We start from the raw sequence: 25000 nt of genomic DNA on the forward strand, positions 1-25000 counted from the left end.
TACAAAATATACTAATATTTAGCAGTCAGCTATAACACATGACTTCCTTATGGCTAGAACACAAAATAAAGATTATTAATCAAGGATTACTGGATTACTATCCTGGTTAGCATCCAGCATGCCACTAGACAGTAATTGATAAAATAATAAAGAACAAAACATACTGCTTGATTCTCCTTGCAAAGTTAACCCTGCTGCAAAGATTAAAAATGGAAATTGAGCCTAATCTCTTACGTCTCAGTGTTGCAATGTTTCCAGCAGACTCCTGAGGTTTGTAACACCCCAGGGTGAGATGAGGTCATGCAGCATCTACCTCAGCGTAGACTTTACTGAATTTGAATACAACTATTAGGACCCACAGGCAACAAGGTGCTTCAGTATCTATCTAAATTTAACTGTATTTGTTCTTATCTGTTTGGGAGATATGTTGCAAGGGAATGTGGGGTCATTTAGAAATTACTTTTATCACTGAAAAACATTTGAACAGTGTCTTCTGAAAGGGGGAGAAAAAACCATTCATCCCTTTTTGAGGTAATAAGAGTAATTGTGTGCCTTGAGATTTACGGGACCTTTGATAAGGTTGGGTTTTTTACATAGTATCTTCTTTCAAACATTTCTAAGTGTTGAAGAGAACTTCTGAACTCCATTTAAGCTTCAAATTTCAGATATTTTCTTCAGAGTTGTGACTAAGTTTTTGATGGAAGTCTTCAATGTTTTTAATCATGATATAATGCCATATTAATCACTTCCAGATGCTGTAACACTGTTATTACAACATTCTGTCCCATATTTTACTCCCAAGAAACTGCATTTTGTGCACTGGTATACCTAGCATATCCCTTCATCCATGGTGTCCCTCACGGGTCCATACTGGGACCAATACTGTTTAATATCTTTATCAATGACATAGCCAGTTGGATTGAGTGCACTCTCAGCAAGTTTGCAGATGACACCAAGCTAAGTGGTCCAGCTGATGCGCTGGAGGGAAGGAAGGTCATCCAGGGGGACCTTGACAGGCTTCAGGAGTGGGCCCATGTGAACCTCATGAAGTTCAATAAGGCCAAACACAAGGTCCTGCACCTAGGTCAGGGCAATCCCCAATACTGATACAGACTGCGGGATGAAAGGATTGAGAGCAGCCCTGCAGAGAAGGACCTGGGGATACTTGTGGATGAAAAATTGGACATGACCCAGCAGTGGGCACTTGCCACCCAGAAAGTCGACCGTATCCTGGGCTGCATGAAAAGAAGCACGGCCAGCAGGCTGAGCGAGATTCTTCCCCTCTACTCTGCTCTCACGAGATCCTACCTGGGGTATTGCGTCCAGCTCTGGGGTCCCCAGTACAAGACAGACATAGAGCTGTGTGTTGGTTTTGCGTGGCAAGGTTTTGGTAGCGGGGGGGGGGCTACAGGGGTGGCTTCTGTGAGAAGCTGCTAGAAGCTTCCCCTGTGTCTGATAGAGCCAATGCCAGCTGGCTCCAAGACGGACCCGCCGCTGGCCAAGGCCAAGCCAATCAGCGCCTCTGTGATAACATATTTAAGAAAGAGAAAAACAGTTAGAGAGAGCTTTTGCAGCCAGAGAGAGGAGTGAGAAGATGTAAGAACATCTGCAGACACCAAGGTCAGTGAAGAAGGAGGGGGAGGAGGTGCTCCAGGCGCCGGAGCAAGATTCCCCTGCAGCCCGTGGTGAAGACCATGGTGAAGCAGGCTGTCCCCCTGCAGCCCATGGAGGGAGGATGAGGGGGTGTAGAGATTCCACCTGCAGCCCGTGCAGGACCCCACGCCGGAGCAGGTGGAGGCACCTGAAGGAGGTTGTGGCCCCGTGGGAAGCCCGCGCTGGAGCAAGCTCCTGGCAGGACCTGCGGATCCGTGGAGAGAGGAGCCCACGCCAGAGCAGGTTTGCTGACAGGACTTGTGACCCCGTGGGGGACCCACGCTGGAGCAGTTTGCTCCTGAAGGTCTGCACCCCGTGGAGGAGACTCACGTTGGAGAAGGCCGTGAAGGACTGTCTCCCGTGAGAGGGACCCCACGCTGGAGCGGGGGAACAATGAGTCCTCCCCCTGAGGATGAAGAAGCAGCAGAAACACCGCGTGATGAACTGACCGTAACCCCCACTCCCCGTCCCCCTGTGCCGCTGGGGGGGGCGGAGGTTGAAGCCGGGAGTGAAGTTGAGCCCGGGAAGATGGGAGGGGTGGGGGGAGGTGTTTTTAAGATTTGATTTTATTTCTCATTCCTCTACTCTGTTTTGCTTAGTAATAAATAAGATGAATTCCCTCTCTAAGTTTGGTCTGTTTTGCTCGTGATGATAATTAGAGAATGATCTCTCCCTGTCCTTATCTCGACCCGTAAGTTTTCTTTCATTGTACCTTTTCTCCCCTGTCTAATGAAAGAGGGGAGTGATAGACCGGCTCTGGTGGGCACCTGGCCCTCAGCCAGGGTCAACCCACCACAAGCTGTCAGATCAGGTCTAGAGAATGGCCACAAAAACAGTCAGAAGGCCAGAGCACCTCTCCTTTGAAGAAAGACTGAAAGAGTTGGGGTTGTTCAGCCTGGAAAAGAGAAGGTTCCAGGGAGACCTCATTGTGGCCTTTCAATACTTAAAGGGGGCTTATAAGAAAGATGGAGACTTTTTACCAATGCTTTTAGTGACAGAACAAGGGGCAACATTTTTAAACTTGAGGAGGGTAGTTAAGATTGGACCTAAGGAAGAAATCTTGTACAATGAGGGGGGTGAGGTACTGAAACATGTTGCCCAGAGAAGTTGTAGAAGTTGTTGGAAGCGTTCAAAGTCTGGCTGGACGGGGCTTTCAGCAACCTGAGCTAATGAAGGATATCTCTGCCCACAGCAGGGGGATTGGAACTAGATGATCTTTAAACGTCCCTTCCAACCCAAACCATTCTACGATTCATTGCTATGCTTTCCTTTCCATTAGAATTAAAAAATTCTGACTACAGAACTTTTACTTTTCAACAAATGAGTTCAGTTCCTTTAAGGGTGGTGTCCAGGTTGTTTTTATTACATTTCTGTGGTTGGAGTGCAGCCACTGTACAAACAGGGAGTATAACAAGAAATATCCATTAAAAATGTACTACACATTAAGATACTAGTTCCTCTTGTGCTGTAATTTTTTAGAGTTGAGGACCTCTTTTTTGCAAGGACAGTTTGAAGATTATTTTGATGACTAATCTGGGGAAGAATTAATAGCTTAGAAGACTAATTAGGATAGAAAACTTTCATTTTTGTCAACTATACTTTCTTCCAGATCAACAGTAAATCAAGACCAAAATCAAGTATTTTGGTTGTCCACGCAAAAATAAATTTCATAGGCTTTTCTGCCAGCAGGTTAAGAGTACAGCTCGTAGAAAACACTGCCATACAAACACCTCTTTCTGGAAGTGTAAGCACAAGGCATAACACATAGGCTCTTGAAACTAACATTTCCCTCAACTCCAGAGGGTTAGGTTTTTTTGAAATCAAAAGTTGAAAGGCAAAGTAGAGGCATGCTGGTTATTACAGATGTAAAGGATCTTACATTTATAGTATTTTATGTTATGTTCTGAGGAGGAAGCAACTTTTCCATAAGCAAAACAAGATCTGAACACCCATCTTTTGAATTGCTCAATACATTCTTATCTTAAAGACTTTCAGTATAGTATGATATATTCCAAGATATTTATTCTATATAGAAAGCAAAATATTGAGATTGGTATTTGTATGTAACTAATACGAAAATATGTATGTATGTGTGTGTTTCAATATATAGATATATACTTAAATGTATTTCTTTGCAAAAGTCTACACTACCATTTTGTTATACAAAGAGAGCAGTGTACTAAGGACAAATTCCCATGTGAAGTGCTGTGCATTTAAACATGGATTCTGAAGAAATATTTATATATACCATGTATTTTCATTAATAACCATGCTACTCAAATAAATCCTAACAACAGGTCATAGCTTAGTGATTTCTGACTTCTGAACAAAACTTACTTACCTACTACATAATTGGAATCTGTATTTTAACCAAGATTAGTATGGTTCCTTGACAGACTAATCTTGGGTTCAGAACTAGTCAGTATTTTTTATTAATGGCATAGAAGATAGAGAGCATGGTTATTAACTTCACAGATACCAACAAAATGGGAGGTAATGCAAGCACACTGGTGAAGATGATGAGATTTCAAATATTTGGCAACTTGAAAAAACCCAGGTAGAGGTTTAGAAAAAACTGTTATACGAAGAAAGGCTGGAAGAACGATGTCTTAGGTTATAGAAAGAGCAACAGGTCAGATGCTGGAGTTATAAAATAGTACAGACAGTGAAGCATGGGATCAGGTTGCTTGGGGAGCCTTGGAGTTCCCATCCTTGGGGCCTTTATGAAGAGGTTAGACTTCTTATCTTTGAGAAGTGAGTTCTGTCACTGCTGACTTTTTGGTAGAATAAAGGGATGATGAAGTAATCTCTTAGCAAGTATTATTACTACATCATGTCCAAACGTCCTCATCAATATGGTGGTCTCCTATTGAACTAGTGCTGGCAAACTACACTTCTACCTGAGCTCAGGACTAACAATGCAGTGCAACAAACAGGAGGTGAGGAGATGCTTGCAGCACCAGCAAAAATAACATATGGCAATGCTAAATTATTTCAAAGAACTTTTTGGTACAGATATAAACAAATGAACATACTCATGTCCATGGATCACCCTCTTTACAATTGGTGGATCTACTGTTATGAAAAAAGATTTTTCCTTGTACCTCAGAACTTTCAAAATGAACACTCTCTGTGAGAGAACTCTGTAATATAAAAGAAGGATTCTAATAACTTGCAGAGCTGCCTGCTCATCTGAAGACATTACTTCTTCCTTGCTCATAGATCACAGAACATGAAGTTTCTCTGTCTCTGCAGCTGCCTCATTCACCCTTCTCCATGTTTACAGCTTCACACGGAGAGTTTTCTCTTACTCCTGCAACTGGCAAACTACAACTTCATGTTCTCATATGTATACTATATCCTTAAAGACACCATCATTATAATATTTAACTGTAATGACTGCCAGGTGCCAGGAGACAGGTAACAGTTGCTGGACACTTACGGAGGCCTCATGAAGACCGTTTGCAGGCTGCTGAGGCAGAGCTTTGAGGCTTCAAAGGAAAAAGAAAGGTAACAGGACAGGCAGCTGAGGGATAAATATATACTGGGAAGGAATGTATAAAGTAACTTCCAAATATTTAGAGATGAAGCCAAATTCCCAAAGCCTACAATAACTCGTCTGATACAAGGTGAACTTGTCTTTTGAGTTCTGCATGAGATTAGCCTGATCCTGCCTTGGGAAAACTTGTTTAGTATAATAGCTACTAAAGTCCTTCTAAAATCTAGGCAACAGCAACAAAACAAGTGTTACATTCAACTTTTAAACATTAGAATGTATGCTGTTGCTGACAAGAAAACAACCAGATCCTATAACCAAGTACATGATTTCTTAATTAAATTGAGTTGAGCTGGTGTCAACAAGGAGAAAAGATACTTGATACAATATTCTCAATTATGGATAGCATGTTTTCTACAGAGGTTTCACGTCACATCAGCTTTAATGTAAGGGGATACTGAATCCAGCAAAACAGCAGTGAGAACGCAGGACAACAAAATATAAATAATTACAATAAACAAGGTTTGGATTTGGTTAGTAGAAACAGTGCTCATTCCAGGCTTTGAATAGAAAATACAGCTTTTCTTTGGAAAAAATACCAAGTCAGACAATGCCTTTTATAACCATCAGCACTGAGTTACTACTGAGACCCTGAGCACTTCCCTTCTTCCAAAACAGAGATTTACCAATTTAAGTTTCCCTGTACTTCTTTCATCCAATTCTATGGAAGGAAAAAAAAAAGAATTAGTTCATTTCTCATTTGTATATGTAAAAAAGAAAAAGAAAAAAATAAAAAACACGCAAAGGTTTGGTGTTTCATTCTGAAAGCCAAGGGGAAAGTGTCACAACCTCTCCAGGATCCCCAGTGGAACAAATTCCACAGTTTAGATCTGGGTCCTCTAAACATTGTTGCCCATATCCACCCAAAATCTTTAATGTTCTGCTAAAATCATTTAAGGCAAAGTGCTGTGGGACGTCATGATTGAGAGAGATGCAGTCTCTCAGACAGTTAAGTCAATGTGATGACTGGCACTGAAAAGACTGCTCTTGACTTTGTATTGAAGACGTGGTAGATGTTGAGAGAGAAAAGCTGCCTAGGTCAATGTGCCTACTGTGAGCTTTGTAACCAAGTGTACGTTTGTCTGCAACAAGTCATGCAATTTTTTAAGATGTTTCAGTGCATTTTTATTCCACATAGGGATTGCAATGATCTGACTAAAATGATGAAAGGGTGATTTTTTTGCTGGGTTGCAGCTGAAAGTATTTTGTATTGCTATGGTGACTTAGGCACCTAGTAACACTAGGGAGTTTCTTACTTTGGTATTCAATGGCATAAAAGGCAATAAATTAGATCATGTCTTGAAGTCCCTCCCAGGCTTACTTTCTATGAGACTTTAATTTTCATACTATTGACTCACTAGCTTTCCTAGTGACTTCACGTAGAAGTATATAAAGATGATGTATTTTCTGGAACTCAGCTGAACAAAGTTTTCCCAAGGGAATCTTTGGGACCGAACAATCTCTAAGTCATATGTGGTATTACAACCTATGTTGATTATTTCTTTTAAAGATTTTGTTTGCCTGTTAAAGTAATAAAGAATTTTAAAAGTTGAAAAAAGAAAAGGTAGCTCCCAAACAACTTTAACCATTTCCCAAACCAAATGATGTACAGTTTGACCCAGTCTTCCTCACGATTTTGTAGACAGCTTTAATCCCACAAACATTACATCTTCAAAACCAAGCGGTTTGTCTGCAGATAATTTTCCAACTGTACTATTTCTCCACTATCTTTACTTCCATTACATTGACTACGCTTCAGTATATGAAAGGAACAAAACAGAACACTTTACATTTGTGTTACACAATATCTTTTATAGAACTCCACATTTCCAGTCTAACTTTTTACATTAGACTCCTGCAATTTTTATTTACATTTTTACTTATTACCCACACTGCCCTCAAGTCTTTCATGCCGTAGGCATCCTGAACTGCAAGTGCAATTTTGATTCAGCTACACAAAGTGTTCCATGTATACTTTGGGAAAAGATATTGAAAAGATCCACAGCTATAGAATTCTTCAAACTGTGGAAGTCTGAAAATTTTTGTGTCCAAGTAAACAAGGTAAGCTACTAAAGCACAAAAGGTATTGTGGCAAAACTAATTATTTATGTACATTTCTATATTTTAGTATGTGAAAACTATTTTCAATCTTTATTTTTATCTGAAGCATCTTGACTTTCTAAAGACTTTTCTGTATTAACATCTAATGTCATATAAAACATTTTACTAGTTTAACCTGTTGAAACACATATTATTTACAACTTTTATTTCTGCATGACTTGGTACTTTCAAAACTGTGACTTCCATTAGACTTTTCTATAAAAATATTTTTCACCAAATATTATTTGGTAAAATGATAATCAATGTATTACAGATGTAGTAAATGACCTGTTTGTTTGTTGTTGGGGTTTTTTTGTTTGTTTTTTTGGGGTTTTTTTGGTAGTAGATCTGGACTAATATTTCCTCCGGAAGAGTTGTATCTCATCTTGCCAGTACAGCTCTAGGTCTGTAGGATATTCTATATAGCAGTTTAAATAGAAAAGCTCTCCTTTCCAATCCACTGTTTCAGATCCAGAATTTTTATATTTATGCCTTGGTAGGCAAATGGAGACAAATCCTCAAATCCTACAGCATTTTCAATGTATCTAATTCTATTATTTTCTCTCTTTACAATTTCACGCTACTATAAAAAGTTTATTATTTTTCTTAAGTAGAAGTGAACTGTTTATTGACATGAATATGTACAGCCATTTAGGAAGTTGCTAATCCAAATATTGAGAAAGGGAGGAAAGCGTATTAGATGAGTAATTAAATACAAATTCAGTAATGCTACAACTGTCACAGAATCCATTATTATTTTTCCTTGAAAATCAGGAATCACTTCCCCCATGTATTTATCACATATACTGAAACGCTGAAGAAATACTAATATTTCTAGATAAAATAATGCCTATATGCAAATCTCTAGCTTCAAGCAAGCAAGGAAGTAAGGTCCTATTGTCACATATCCTTGTCAAGCAGCTGAGGATGCACCACCTCATTTCGCTAAGGAAGGAGGAAACCTACAACATTCTGGTGGAAGACGACTGGAAATGTGATGCCTATAGAAGCATGGCTCCTCAGTGGGGGTGTTTCTGGATATGCTTTGTCAACCTGCCACTTTCAAATTACACCCTTCCACCCTGGGCCCTCAAAGAGCCATGTTGAGAGAAAAAGGGAAGTAGCAACCTCTTCTTCTCTCAAATGCAACACTGAAGCACAAAAAATACCTTCAAAATATGCTTTTTCCCCCCTCATATCTATCATCTTATCTGTCACTAAGGATTTCAAGTCTACCACGGTGGAGCTGGGAGTTGCACTAACTTGGTGATGGAAAGCAGAGCCAACAGCCCTAGCTGGCAGGTACTGCTGCAGACTCTGACAGGAGATAAGTGCATTGGAGTAATTAATTAGGCCACTACAATTTGTCTTTTTTAGTTCATCACTAGAGGAGATGGCGTAAGATGGACTTAATGATCAATGGTCACAAAGTGCCTCTGGTGCATCAAGTCATGCGTAGGAGCAAGTAAGAATGAGTTTGTGTAAGTCTATTATTGCTTTTACAACCAGCAAGACTAGAGACTTGCGTTCCCATTTATAATAGCTGTTGATATAATTTTATCCGTCATTGTAAAAGAAGCTAGTTTTCTTCATGCCTCCCCTTCGATTATTTTAAGTAAAAAGGTAGGTGAGTCCCTCTGGGGAAAAAAATAAATCACAAACTCCATCATTACCAACTGCGCAAAACTGGTCTTGCAAACACAGTTTTTCTTTCGTGATACCTTAAAAAGATGTAAACTCAGTTGTTGCTATTTGTGAGATCCATCCCTTCAACGAGCACCTGATATGACTCTGCAGGTATCTGTAAAACAAAATTCAGAGCATCTTTCTCCTTGAGGTTGGTTGCTTCTGCTCACTCTCTCATTGTTTTGTGTTTATAGAAACATACTCTAGGATCAGAGGATAATTCAGGTCAAAGGGGCCTCAGGAGATCTCTAGGTCAACCTCTTGTCCAAAGAAGACACAGCTACAAGGTCAGACCAGGTTGCTCAGGGTTTTACCCAGTTGGGTCTTGAAAAACTCCAAGTATGTAAACTATACAATTTCCTTGGCAACTGCCCCACTCACTGCCTTACTGCCCTCATGAGGAAAGAGTTCGTTTTATACCCAGTCTGAATCTCTCATTTTACCTTTTGCTCACTGTCTCTCAGTCTACCCACCACAGTGAAGAGCCTGGCCCCATCTTCTTGCTAATCTCCCTGTAGGTGCTGAGGGTTAGGTCCCCCCAAAACCACTACTTCTCCAGGCTGATCAAGCTCAGCTCCCTTAGGGTCTCACCATAGGGCAATTGCTTCTGCTTCCGATCATTGCTGAACCAGTTTACTGCTGGGTTTTTTTCATATTTGAGGTGCCAAAACTGGACACGGTATTCCAGGTGTGCTCTAGTGAGTGCTGACCATCATTTCCCTCAGTCTCTTGGCCCTCTGTTGCACTTAATATAACCCAGGGCACTGTTGACCTTCTCAGCTGCCAGGCCACCCTGCTGGCTCATGCTCAGCTTGCTTTCTGCCAATACCCCAGGGCCTTCTCAGCAAAGCAGCTCCCCAGCCAGGCCATCCTAGCGTGCGTCACTGCAAGGGATATTCCTTCCTCAGGGCATGGCATTTCATGAAGTTCCTCTTGGCCCAGTCCTTCAGCCCATACAGGTCCTCTAAATGACTATCCCCCCTTAAGCATATCAATTGTTCCCCCTAATTTGATGTCATCTGGAAACCTGATGAGAAAGAGGTCCATCCTCCAGGGCATTAATAAAAATGTTAAATAGGACAGGTCCCAGCACATTCATTCCCAGGAGAAATCAGAGGATACTCAGGTATTGCAAATGGAAGACCAGAGTAAAAGGCAGGAAAAAAATATTAATTGCATGTGAAGATCTAGCATGAACATGGCAGAAGAAAGCTACTCTGAGTGCACATGAATCTCTAATATCACAGGGGAGGGGGACAGCAGGAAGATACTAATTGTTATCTGAAAATGTGAACTAAGTAAAGACGTGGTGCTATCTTAAAGAGAAGAATATGCCACAAGCAATATAGGGTGTCTGAAAAGGAGGTACAAAGGATTAAGAAAGCAGGTAGATGCCAAAAATCCTAGAAGAAAAGAATAGGTGATTTCGTTTGTATCTTTTGGATTTTAGGGGAATATAGACAGCAGAAAATATTTAAACATTACACTTTTCATTAACAGAAAAAAAACCCTCCAAACCTTTTAAAAAAATCACTTAGAAACTTACTGGTTAACAGGGCATTCCCAATTAGTTCTGCCACAACTCAGAAAATATTTTCTTGCTTGTATTTGCACAGATAAAAAGATTCCTGATTTGAACATTAGCAATTTTGCTAATGTTGTAGTCTACTAAGACTGTAAAAATTTTCAAAGATCTAATAAAAAGATTTCAGATCTGGGAGAACTCCTTGTCTTATTTGAAAAAAAATATTTTAATGAACTAGAATTGAGAAATGAGGCTGTGAGCAGTCACAAAAAATATCAGATGGAGATTAGGAGTGATTAGGAGTGACTGAAGGCAGAATAAGAAATGAGGGAAAGCCAAAGACATGAAGACAAATGGTTTCCTCGGATGAAATCCAGATCTCATTTAAGTCAATGGCAAAATTCCCCTTGACTTCATTAGGGCCAAGATTTCACTTGTGAAGTTTATTCACAGCAGAAGGTGTAAGTGAAATATGCAATGCATCTGACAGAATGCTTGGGGAGAAGGGGCGATAACCAAAGGTTCACACATAGTGAACCACTCATTTTCCTATTATATATACTTGTTATTCCACCTCATTTGTCTAAGACCACTAATTTTACTTGCCCTACAAGGCTTCTAAGAGTAATACAACAGCAAACAAGGAGATCTGATGGGTGTATTGTAATTTTCAAATTCCTCTGAGAAACCTCAAAAATCTAACTCATACTTAAATTAGATGTAAAGATTTGCCAGTAATAAAACTAGTTAGATGAAGGAAGAACAAGAGATTATTTCACAACATGGAGGTAGGTTAACAGCAAGAATTCTCTAAGATCCTACATTTCTATTTTGCATATAATTATGAATACCTCAGAAGATAAGAACAGAGGTAACACCACAATATATTTAGATTAGTCGTATGTGAAGTTAACTGTGAAAAAAATAACAAAGCTCACAATCCATGGCAGATCAATTTACTGTTCACAAATAAAAGAAAGAAAATAAACTACCCATATACATCTATCTACTGTAACCACTTGGAAAATATATGCTATTATGAATCCTCCAATGGTGCCTCTGCTTAAGAAGTAAAAAATCCAGTATGTTAGACTAATTAGGAGAGAATAATGACGTGACAATAACATAAAACATGTCTATGTATTTATAGTAGGTCTTTAACTAGTATGTGTAATGTACTGGACTACCTTTTAGCTATTATTCACTATCTCAAAAACAATACAGGAGAATCCAGAAAAGAACAACAGAAGTGACCTATGGCATGGTAAACATATCTGTAGGACAAAACACTAAAAATGACAGGAGTAGTTTGAATTGATTTAATTTAACTGCCACAGAAGTCAACAGAAGAAGAGTAGCAGTTTGGAGATATGAGTCAAAGTGCTATACTAGAAATATGGAAATAAGGAAAATATAGCAAAAAAGCAAATGTTCACACTTGACCTTACCCATACTTAAGGGTCACTCAATTTAATATGGCATATTTATGATCATTTTATCACTACAGTTATCGCACTACTCATTTCTTCTAATGATAAAAAGGCACAGAGCTACTGCTAAAGAAAAGTTTTTAAAATGCTAAGTTACACTGCTAATATGCTGTGTTTTTAAAATTTATTAAATATTTTTAATAGGGTTAAAATAGTATTCAATAATTCTGAGATGCCACCTGCCATTACTCTACAGGAAAATGTTTTAACAGATATTGACCCTCACGCCACAGAAGCCAGCCAGCCATTAATTCATGGAGATTAGAAGCAAACCTCTCCTTTTTCCTTTCTATACCATAGGCACTTCTCAAATCAGGGATGATTTTACACTGCTTAGCTACAAAATACACCAGTGCATTTGTTCCTAAAAAGTGGCTTAACATATCATTTGGTGCTTCTTGTCCTACCAGTTTATCCCTGGCCAAGCACATCAAAATACAAATTGGTTCATTTTAAATTAGGGACAGCTAAAACTTGTAGTTTCTATTCTAAGCAAAGTTTGAAAATGGACATAGGGGGCAAATCAGAATGAAAACATGCAAAACAAGTTTTTGAAGAATTTCAGCTTTACAGTAATGAGTCTGAGTTGAAAAAATGTTGAAAAAAATAAAAAACCCCAACAATCAAATATGGCCTCTTCTTCCTTTTAGCTTTGTACAAAGAAATGAGCTTTCTAGAGAATAAATTGACAGATTTGTTGATACCCACATGACAATTTAATTTCCCTTTAACAAAAAAACCCCCAAAACGCAACTTTGATTAAAGATGGGTAATGAAAACATACAGATTTTTTTCTTAGATTATGAAACTGATAAGTAAATTGACTAGGTCTTCATGGTTGATTTTTTTTTTTTTTAAACTTGACAAGAAAATGTCAAGATAATAAATAGGGATACCCTATCTGCATTAATATATTATCAGCTGTGACTGTTAATAATACTACAGAAATAATCACATGAAATCTTGAACTGTAGATAAAGAAAGGATCTTTCTGGAAAACTGACATATTAGTAATATATTTTCTTTAAATATCAAATGAGGCTCAAAACTCATGCACAATTAGCCCTTCTTACAGGATCAAAATTTTTAGGAATCAAGTTCTGATTAAGAATATAACATTAACACAGATTTTCTGATTCTAGTGACTCTTACTAAAATTCCCATCCTTGACATTGGCTTGCTCCCTTTGGTGTCTAACTAAATGTATTTTCTCTGCGACAGAACCACAAAAAAGAAGAAACTTGACTAGGAATTAGCTTAGGGCACAGGCCTCAAGTCGTTCAAGCTGTCCCTGCATCTAGTTCAAAAGTCAAAAGTTAACATGCTCAACAAATAAAAGGATTAGGGAGAAAGAGCACAAAGGTTTTTAAGGTAAAAATTCAAAGGAGAAGTACAAAGTACTAGAGATTTGAGTGTCTGAATATTTTTGGAGTTGTTGAAGAACCATCAAAAAAGAGCAAATCTGAAAACAACAAAGTTTGAGAAAAGAAGCTGTGGCATGGATCTGGCGTGCTCTGTAGTATCTAATGGTTGGGAAGATTTAAAAATTGTACCCATTACACAGAAACTTAGCAGCAACAACTAAATATCTCAGTGTCATTTGCAGGTTAGAGCAGGCAAATGTTCTCTATGCAAAATTGGAAAGCTATTCAATGATCCAGGAAAAGCTGAGGGAGAATTTGGACTGTACTATGTGTGGTTTTTATACATCTTAATATAAATACAGGCTATATAAAATTGTTTTTCTATTTTGGATAAAACTTTTACATCAATAAAGCTCTGCTATCTTGGGAAACATACAGCTGATCACATAGATAGTGTGGGACAAAAAGGCTGAAATAATATCCTTTACTAACACTTCCAGCACACTTTTGTGAGATATTATAAGTAAGTGAATCATCAACACTTTTCCACAGTGGCACCTGACCATCTTATTCTAATGCAGCAGCAAGGAATTAAATAGCATTACAGTTACACCTGCGCATGGTGCATTTTTTCTTCTGGAACAATCTTCACTGAAAACGCTGATTGATAGGTATGTTTCAAATTTAAGCAGGATGCTACCAAATATTTCCTTTTCATGTGTTAAGTTTCTTGGAGCATTGATCTTTTATTTTTTCAATGTTTAAGAGCTGGGACTTGAAGTGATGACTAGTTTTGCCTGCTAGAACAAGCCTGGAGAACGGCCAGCCCTTCACCATGTTTTTTGCCAAATAGTTAGTGGTAGCATTTAACAAGTAGAACCGCACGTCACACTCAGCAGCAACAAATGGGTCAAACTGACCCATGCAGGACTGCCTGCACTGCCCTAACTGACATTTCTACATTAGTGAATCTTACACTCACTATATATTTTTCTGTGAGGCCAAGGTTCCTTCAATCTTAAAAATAAGGGTGCTTAAAGCTATTTAGCTATGACAGCTGTTCCCGATTACAAAGTAAATGGACTTGGACAACCTCAGCTAGCCTCTAGTAAAACAAGACATACATGAAAAAACCCTTACTTTTTCCAGGTTTATCATAAGAATCGAAGAAAATAGGGTTGGAAGGGACCTCAAGAGATCATATAGTCTCTTCATCCCCTTCCCTTAGCCTAAAGTAGGATCATTTATATCTAAACCACCTCTGACCACTTCTCATTTGCTCTTAAAAGTCTCAGTATCCAGTTCCATAGTCCCTCTGTGCTAGTACATGAATTGGCACTAATTATCCTACAATCAAAAGGTTTTATTTTTCTGGTCTCTATCCTACCTCCTCTTCCTGAAATACTTATCAGTTATTTCTTGTCCCATTCCCAATAGACAGGGACAAGTTCATTCCATCTTCTCTGCCACAGCATTCTGAAGTCTGTCATCATTTCCTCACTTAGTTTCTCTCTTCTCAACAAACCTCATATTTTTAGTCCTTCCTCATTCCTCAGAAAAGGCCAATCACAAGAACCGAGAGGAGGATAGAGCTTACTTTTACATACAACATTCCTCTTCAATATGCTTTCAGAACCACGTACCTTTATCAGCGCACATTCAGTTGGTGACCTGCTACAATTTCTAGACTCTTCAGAATGACTGCGTATCCAGTCATCACCACCTCATATTCACACCAGTGATTGTTCTTACATGTATCACTTCAAACTTCTTCTAACTCTTCTCAGAACATTTCACCAAATTGTTAACATGTGAGTACCAATCATGCCTCCCATTTTTACGCTATTACAGATTTATATTTGGATGTGAAAGCCAACATGTCTGAAGAATATGTTGTATCTGTATGGCCTCTGCAAGAAAACAGAAATATAGTCTGCCTGCAGACTGAGTTTATTAGGAGATACCCGAGATACCACAAAGCCTAGGTTAACATATCCTGCCTCTTAAATGCATACTTTGGCCTGTGCTTAACGCAGACTTCTGCTTCACAGGGCAGCATATTCCAGCCAAATGAAATACATGCAGTGTAATACCTTGTTCATTACTACGTCTGTAAATAGCTACAAATAAAAAAAATAAACTTTAAATTGTAATTCCAGTAACTCCAGATTTGTACAAAAGCAAAATTATTTCTTTCATGATGCCATAAATAAAAGGGCATGCATAGTAACAGAACACTACTTGATGGGTACCCATCTCAAGGTATTTCACTGCTACCAGTCACGGTTTACCTTTTGGTTTAACATACTTATAGCGCAGTCTAATGCCAATTGGCATTGTGCCAAACACTTCTCAAAAAAAAAAAAGTCTGATGCTATTCTACATGGGCACAGTAGTGTAAGTAATATACAGCTTCCATTCAAATTACATCCAAAGATGCTTTTCAAAACTTAAACGATTCAATTACTACCCAAAGACTGCCAAGAGTCTGGGGAGGGATTTGAAAATCCTTTTTGTTTTTCCTTTGTACAGTACTTATCACAACAAGGCCCCCAGCCCATCCTTTAATACTGTACCGCAAAAATAAACCACAACAGTTTAGCTGAATTTAGCTAAAAATATGTTTTTTCCCCCTAATAACAGAGGGAAAGAAACACATTATATATGACTATGTCTGGAATGCTTCAAAAAACTCTTTTTAACACCTGCATATGAAAATAAATCCAAACTGAGTAGATTTATGGAATGGTTACTAGAAAGATCAGGAGCATGGACAGTCTGCTGTATCAGAAAGAGCCTGTTTGGTCTACCAAAATGAAGATTCAAAATTTGCAGAGTGCTCTCTAGAACACATTTGAAAAACAAAGAGGAAGAGTAAGAAAGACTATGTAAGCTAGAACATGTATCAGTGTGAAACTAAATTGGAATATATTTAGTCTGGAAATTGGAATGCAGCTTATAATCATCAAAGGAATGAAGTTCCGCAACGGCTTTCAAATTTGAGATGGACTATGATAATTTTAGGAGAGGAATTATATGACATGGTTGCCCACAACATGACTCTTAGTTCCTGTGTTCTTAGAACAAGAGGAGATAAAAACTAGACAATATTTTTTAGCTGTGATGTCTGATAATGCCAAATTTGCAAGGAATGAAGAAAAGGAGGGGAAAACAAAGAAAAATAAAAATCAAGTTGGGGGAAGTCCCTAATTACCCAGAGTACTACTATCAGCATAATACTGCATCAAAGAAACATTTCCCCTTATCCATTTCAATCAGAAGCTTATGGAAGTCTTTGAAAAGGGTTAGTGAGAGGCCATGATCATACAAAGGCTCTGCAACATCATTAAACCTCTATTAACGGGTACAGTGGAACAAATGAACTTGGTAAGTCTAGGTAAAGGAGGAAGACTACTGGATTTGTTCACCCTATTTTAAGATACACATTTAATATTAATTGGAGAAAACCACGGGAATACCTGCCGTTATAACCCTAACAGAGACTACATCAGGGTCTGTGCTACACATATGCATTCCCAGCACTGTTGTAAATCATAGGCTGCTGTTAGATGCCAAGAGCACATTTTCCCAACTGCACTTTGCCAGAAGATTGTGAACACTGCTTTTGTATATGGACTCTACCTGGTATAACTATGTCTTTAGTCATCTTGAGATTTGATTACTTTAATGTGACCTACACATGGGGTTTCACACTGAGATGAAGTCTTTCTATAAACTCCTTTTAAAAAAGTGCACTGAAATTTTTAGTCTTTTAAAATGTGTACAGTGTAGAGTTTTCTACAAATTCTAAAGACTACATAATAGTCAAATAATACTTCCTCAGCCTAATGTCCTATATTTTTCAATGAATCTTTGCTTGAATTTATGGATCATAATTTAAACTACTGGTATAAACATTACGGATTGGATATAATTGTATGTTTTTATTTAACTGTTTACATGACACGTAAATGTAAAGGCACATTTTGGACACGATTATGTACAAAAAATATCTAGAGTCCACTTTCAAAATTTTTGCCTTATAATATTACAGTTACTCAAAATCCAAAAGCAATCATCAAAAGTGGATAAAATTCGTAACTGTACACACAGTTTTAGAAATACACTGTAAATGGCACTATCATCTCAGCTTTTGTGTTGTACAAAGACAGTGAATTCCTGCAAATTAAATTTAAGAGTTACATAACCACATTGCGGAGAGATTTAGTTGCACAACTTGAAATGCATTTTTAACATCTGCAACAATATTTAAGATGCTGCCTTTTCTTACACAGATCTGTTGTGTGCAAAGCATAAATACCTTGCCCGTACATTGAGAATTCATGGCAGCAGTACCACAAAGTTTTCAGCAAGACAGCTTCCAAAAAGATTCTGTGAAACCCCACAGGAGCCTACCAACTTCTACAAGCCGTGCTACGGGGATCTGACACTTTTCAGCTAAAGGCACTACCTCTCTGGAGTGATCTTTTTGTCAAGAGCATTGGGAATGTACTGTAGAAGCGCAACAATTGGGGCTGGAATAATGTAAAGAAGAAATAGCAACTTCTGATGCAAAGTGAGACATGTAACATTTAAGAAGCTAAAGAGGAAATGATAAAGGACTGCAACATCAGTCTTGAAAGATAAGAAAATTGGATGAAGAAAAGCAAAACATAGAGGACAAATGAACTGAAAAGTAAAGTAATGCAAAATAAAATATAAAATAGGAGAACATAAACATTTAGGAAAATATTCAAGTGAAAAGTTATGTCAATGAGAATAGTTGAAAAATATTAATCAAAACATCACTGCTCATTTTTCCATTAGTGCCCACACGTGAGTGGCTCTGTACGAAAGTAGGGAGGCACAGTCACAACTCAAGAGAGTTTAATGTCACGTGATCCATACAATCAGTAAAGGCAAAAAAAAATGTAAACGGTAAGAAAATACCATGATAAAGTGTTGGATTGCTGGACTTGCCTTCACTTTCAGATGTTTTGCCGTGCTAGGCAAAGCCAAAATTATTTCACTGCGTATTCTCACAATAGAGCTTCTTTCAATGGCAATATGCTCAGACAAAAGCTATAACCTTTAAGATCCTGTTTCCTAGCTGTTCCTCTTTTCATAGGAAAATAAAAATCAATTGTTGTCACGAAGTCTCTTTGCCCATTATATTCCTTAAGTTAGATTTATGAATAAAAATGTGTGAAATTAAATTATACAGACATTAAAATATCATGTGATTAGGTGAAACATTTTTGATGAACAAGGATACCCAGAAATACTGCAATTGCTACCACATTCATCCACTCAATTACATGCTTCTCACCTATTTAATAATGCTTGTTACATCCTTGTTAATTGATGTGTTCGAGAGTTTATTTTCTTATACACTACATCAAGTCTTATACAAAGAACAAGAGACTTCGATCATAGCAGTCTCCAAGAACAGAACAAGCCTCCAAGGTAAATGCGAAGAGATCATGAAATGGGACAATGCAATGATAACACACACACAAAAAAAAAAAAAGGAAAGAAGGAAAGACAGGGGATTGGAACATTATGAAGTTAAAGAAACAAGGGAATGAAAGGGATTAAAACTGGAATGATAGGTAACCTACTGTAAGTGGTGTGAAAGCTTAACAGTGGGGGACTGGAATAATCAGATATGGGAACGACCTGACAATGGAATGCGTTCAAACTGAAGCACCTCAAAAGTAAATGATCTTAGAGCAGAATAATCATATTTGCCTCTGGGAATAAAATTTAAAGATAAAAAAGTTTGAAAAAAAAATAACAAGTTTGATGATTATGCAGATAGAACTGCAGAAAGAAATGATCCAGTCAGGGCAAGAGTGGGAAAGGTAAAGGAGTAGGGTTGGGAACGACAGCAGAATACAAAGAAAAAGGTGGCTGAAACCACAAATGGTTAGAACTCACCTTTTCACAGAAAGAATTGAAGACGAAGGACTACACTGGAGAAAGCTCATTTTTCTAATTCATCTCAGATTGACTCTTACATTTATTTATTTGGGCAAAAGTTATTCTTTCTCACAACAACCTAAGACAACACTTTCTGGAAACAGCTTTAAAGATCATGGGATATATATGTGTCTTGACGTTTGGTTTCAAACAATTCCTGCCTTATAAACAGAGTACAGCACTACAATAGCTGAACCCAAAGAGTCATATATGAGACAAGGATATATGAATTCACTTTCTTAAAGAACTGACTCTTACAAAAAAGATTTTTTTTTCACTGTACTTTTCAAAGCAATCAACACTTAAAAATCTAGACATTAGTATGACTTCCATTATCTCCAGGATTCTGGATTTGCTGTTAGGAACTAGATTATCTTCATAAATCAATTGAGACTGTAAGAGATGTTACATTGTCCTCAGTCTGTGCTCTCACATAGCATGAGCAGGGAGAAAACCATGACGACAGCCCCCTACCACAAAACCTCACCGGTAGGATATTTGCTTTTTCCTATCTCCTTTGCTAACTCCTCCCACTCTTTATTTAATGAGCTTCAGTGAGTTTTAACAGAATGGCATAACCACCCCATTGTTTCCTACAGTGAGACTATATTTTCTCAGTCGACAATTTTCCGAGTTTTATGATGACCGATTTCTTTTTGGTTCCTCAACTGCTATGAACAGTTTTGCAGATTAAAATTTTACCTTTTCCCCCCAAGTTTATACAATGAAGTAAAATGGCATTTTGCATGATGCACATGCCAAAATAGGAACACACAGACGAGAGTTGCACTAAGTGTTCTGGTGATAAAACACCAGGGTCTGTGCCAGTTGCAATAATCACTTAAGCGTGATCAATCTAGTACAAATGCACAGACAAACACCAGAAAAACAGTGGAACTTGATTTCCATCCCTGATATTCCATCCCCAAGAGCCAGAACTCTTGAACATGTAACAGGCAGGAAAAATAATAGCACAAAGTTGATTTTATTGGCTCTGAAGGAACTGACTTTCAAATTCTTCCGAAACTCTTCAGCAGTATACTAGCTATGACATGCAGATTAAAAAGAAGTTGTGTTATCACTAATGCATGAACTGTCATTATTGTCCTTAAGTATCATTCCATGTCTCATCCAATGTTGTCATTTCTTCAGGGATGATAAAAGTTTTTCCAAAGTTTGCCACAAGCATGCAGCTTTAATTGCACTTGTTCGGATGCTTGAGGTTTCTTTTTTCACTTCAGAAGTCTGCATTTATACTCTAAAGATGCGTACTGTGGAGCTTCTACCTAAATCCATGTGCAATTACTGTGCAAGATTAGCAACACTTAGTTCTATATAAATAATGAATTTTTGTATATAAAATACCTTCTGTTGTGTTTGTCACTTTGAAACTTGTTGCTTATCAGCTAAAACCCACAGTAATTTTGGAGAACTAGCCCAAGTTCAAAAAAATGATGGAAGAAACAAAGTCTTAAGTATTAATTTAAATGAAAAGGTAATTGCCTGACATTGATTGTTGACAACTGATGTTAAAGGAAATTGGAATTTTGAACAGAATATATATGCCCTCAATAAGTAACATATTTTCTCAGTGAAGATTTACGTTAAGGGAGCACTTAGTGCCCGCGTCAACCTACCAGAAATTGGATTTGAAGACAAATGAAAAGACAGAACTTGGATTTAATACTGATAAAACACAGAAAGTAAACCTAGGATTTGAGATCCCACTAGTGATATGCTGCATACCAGATCACAGAATTACCATCTTTCATCAGACTCGGAATGGAAACAGGTGATATCCCAACTACCAGGCCACGGTTATACTGATCACCCAAAACTTACTGCAATATTTTTAAGTGTTCAAGAAGTGTAAGAAATGGAGCAGATTATATATCACTACTCAAGGCAAAAACTGTAAAGCTTTTAAAGTGCCACTGGCTGGGACTCATTACACTTAACAAGCATTTAAATGTTACAGGTTTACTTGAAGTTATATACCTACGGTCTTTCTCTAGTCAATGGACAGAAACTGTTTTCAAAGCAAGCTGATTTACTCACCTATGTTAGATACCTGTCCACAGATGGATAAGTTGATGACTCTAACTGCTCTTACTACTCTGTTTCGAAAACCAGATGTGAAGTACCAGGTTCAAATCCAAAGACTGGAATAATTTCCCCACTTTCTGACACTGAGTAGCTAAGGTATTACAATAACAGAAATCAATTTCTCTGACAATGTTCTCATGCTCAAAGCACAGAAATACTGATCACTGTACATACCTGCACAATTTTCATTATGTTTATAAAAAGATAAATTTATGCTCAAAAAATTAATATGAACCTAACAAAATAAGAAAGTTCTGCTCTGCTATCATGTATTTATCTGATAAAATGTTATTCAGTACAATTCTAACAACCTAATTCCTAACTGACATGCTTGGCTTTGACACTGTCGCTGGGACTCTTTTCACATTTCCTGCTGTTGCTCTAACACCAAACAAATGTCTCTCCCTGGAAGCTTGTCTAGAATCCAAACTCTGCCCCTTCCCAACTGAACTCTCTGATCTCTAAATTGCACACAACCTCTTGCCTCTTTCCCTAATGCCATGCTCCATTGCTCCCAGCTGTGTGCCAGCTTCAAGATGGCAGACAACGTAATTGCTCAGCATATTCCTAGTGTCATGGCTAGTATGCTTTCCTGAGCATCAGGAGACGGAGGTTTAAACAACTTGGAGATTAATAGAGCCAGCTACTTTATAGGTGAGTGCTGTAATTATGACCCCCCCGCCCCCCCCAAAGAACACTTCTCTAGGTGAGAAACTCCCAGACTTCCTGGGTGAACCTTCAGAAAGCTATAAGTAAGTGGATGCTTGTGGCAGTAATTTTTTTCTTCCTAGTGTATTAATTATTTTTCATTAAAAACCCCACAACCTGGGATTATGTAATCTGTGTAGGTAATGTAAAATTTAAAATTTCTCTTCATTGTTTGCCATATTGCTTACTACTTTCACTTCTGTCATGCTTTCCCTATGTTCTTCTCTCATTTTCTTAAGTAATGCTCTTTAAAAAAAACAAGGGGCCGTAGTCAATGTGGTCATGGAGGCAAGGAAGAGGCCTCTTTTCTACCTTGGTCCTCCGCCTCTCCCTTCCTTGACTTCTCCTTGCAGACTGCATTCATTCCTTTTTTCACACACTTGGCTCCCTCAGCAAGGAAAAGGCAAAAATTTGACAAGTGAGCAGGTATCTATCTAGGCTAGTCATTGGTTGACAGCTCATGGTCTCACAGAAGCCCAGTAATCTTGCACTAAATTTGGCTCAAGGGATGAATGAGCATAACCTCTTTCTCCAGTGGTATCATCTCAGTGCATTTACATTCTGCTGCTTCAATCTATCAAGAATCGAGCAATACCTAGTCATAAGTTTCAGAAGAGTCACCATGGCAAGTCCTGAAACTGCAAGTTTTGACAAACGACGCATCATAGAAATGAGAGAGGAAGGCTGAATCTTGAGTTAGGGTGTAGCTCAAGTTATTTGCCTTTTTTATGGGCAAGAATTGCTACAAAATGCTGTATTTTAGCTATAAACACAGCTATAAATGTAGCCATATCTACATAATCGTATGCACAGATATCTCAGTTTATCCAGCGGAATGGCAGACAGTACACAGGATATGTAAACAGATCTGCCAAACACTTACAAAACAACTTTAATAGCAAGTGTCATTCTTTTCGGTAAAGTAGCTGTTTTTAACACACATGATCTAACTCTTGTTTGCTCTTTAAAGTTTTATTGTCTTGGCATTTTATACAGGAAGAGAGCATTAGCATACTCAGGAGAACTGCTAAAAGTAAAAGGCCTCAAGCTACCCACTGCATGGTTGATAGCATAAAGCATGGGATATAAAAACTTTTGTCTGATTGCTCACTTTACTTGTTTTAGAGTAGTGTTACTCTCAAGAGCATATATTCATGTTCTTTCTACTTCAAGTTTTATTACTTCTTTTGTATTATTTAAAACATCTAAAGACACTTCCAAAAGACAAATTTTTCCATTTTGAAAAAGTAATGGTTTGGAACCTGATAAAATACATGAATGTTCACAGTGTATTATTTTCAAAGGCAAGTAGAATAAATGTGTAATAAAACAATTAAATGCATGACAATAAACATTTCTATGTGATCACAGATATATTAACATGCCAAACAAATGAAGAAAAACTCAGCAAAATATTTCCCCTAAAAAAGGTCAGATCAAAATGGATTCTCCACACACCAGAGAATAAGTAAAAAGGGAGTTTGGTCTCAATTACTGTTACCACTAAATATCCCACTCTAGAAATCAGAATGAACATTAAAAATGTGAAAGAGAAAACGGAAAGGAAAAAAGGCAAACCAGATTAGCTATTTTAAACATAGGAAAAAAAAAGACCATAATTGTACATACACATTAAAAATCATCCTACAGTAAACTTAAATCTAAGTCTACTTAGATATCACACTGCTAATTATTATATAAATAACCTGGGAAACAATACCTCCAAGATACATGTTTTACTGTTTAGTAAACAAGAAACTGCCACATTTGACACCACTGATTAAGGCCAGGCATTTCTAAAGCTTCAGACACATTTCTGAAATCCACAATACATCAATTTTTAATACTTCCACTCTCTCAGCTCCATTAAAAAGATGGTAGGGGAAAGATTTTAGAGTAATTAATGATATAGTTAGCTGCTAAATATTAATAGGAATCGTAGTCTTGCATAAAATATAACATATAAACCTTGCCAATACAGACGCACCAGTAATTAAACTTGAATATGTAATTACACTGATTTATACGACAGGCAAAAAGTTACACTTTACTGGCTTCTATGTAAACTGTGGGCAACAGTTAAACTTTGCATTTTACGGTTTATATAAATGGGCAATATCTCTACTACAGTTCATAAATGGTTTAGAGACTCATAGTTAAAATTACAACTAATTCCAACATGAACATTCTGACTATACTTTACAAACCAGGCTGTGAAAATGACCACAGAGATCAGCCTCCTGTTACATTCAATGCTTGCAAGCAAGTTGAAGAGGTTTAAAGAAATGAAAAAGATGGAAAAAAAAAAGCTTACACCAATCTCACTACAAAGTAAATGAAGACTCATCTATTAACTGTTTTAATATAAATGTTTAGTTTCAAACATATAGTTCCAGATGTTTCGCTTACCATGTTTCAAAGCACTTTTGAGTAATATTATGTCTTAGACTAAAGCTTTTTTTTTTTTTCTTGAAAGGATGCTAACTGCACTTACATGTGAGGCTGAGGAGAGCAGCCCGGACTGCTATTTCCATTACTGTCAATGTGATCCAGCGAACCATTGAGATCTTCATGGACTGCCTGCAGTAAGCCACTGGATGCGTTATTTATCAATCCTGGGTTACTAAGCAATGGTAAACTACTCTCTGCCAGTGCAGCCTAGCAAAATGAAGAGTAAAAATAAAATTATTAGTCCATACATATACAAATCACTTCTAAATGTTCATACACATATGAATGCACTCACACAAAGCAGCTCATTTGGGGTAGTTGTAGAAGTGGTCAGAAGGATTTTGTGCATTTTCCAATTATTTTCACATTCTGAACATAA

The 25000-nt window shown here is 37.6% G+C and overlaps 1 protein-coding gene across 9 annotated transcripts in view; it reads right to left on the reverse strand.

The window, feature by feature from the left end:
* The window catches only part of FOXP2 (forkhead box P2), a 438488-nt gene that overhangs the window by 7569 nt on the left and 405919 nt on the right, over nucleotides 1-25000 (reverse strand). For all 9 annotated transcript variants that reach the window (XM_075744017.1, XM_075743974.1, XM_075744032.1 and 6 more), the window contains one exon: nucleotides 24665-24828. In XM_075744017.1, coding sequence (XP_075600132.1) covers nucleotides 24665-24828 — 164 coding nt within the window. The remainder of the gene's footprint in view (nucleotides 1-24664; nucleotides 24829-25000) is intronic.

This window comes from Balearica regulorum, chromosome 1, assembly GCF_011004875.1.
Source record: "Balearica regulorum gibbericeps isolate bBalReg1 chromosome 1, bBalReg1.pri, whole genome shotgun sequence".
Lineage (NCBI taxonomy): Eukaryota > Metazoa > Chordata > Aves > Gruiformes > Gruidae > Balearica > Balearica regulorum.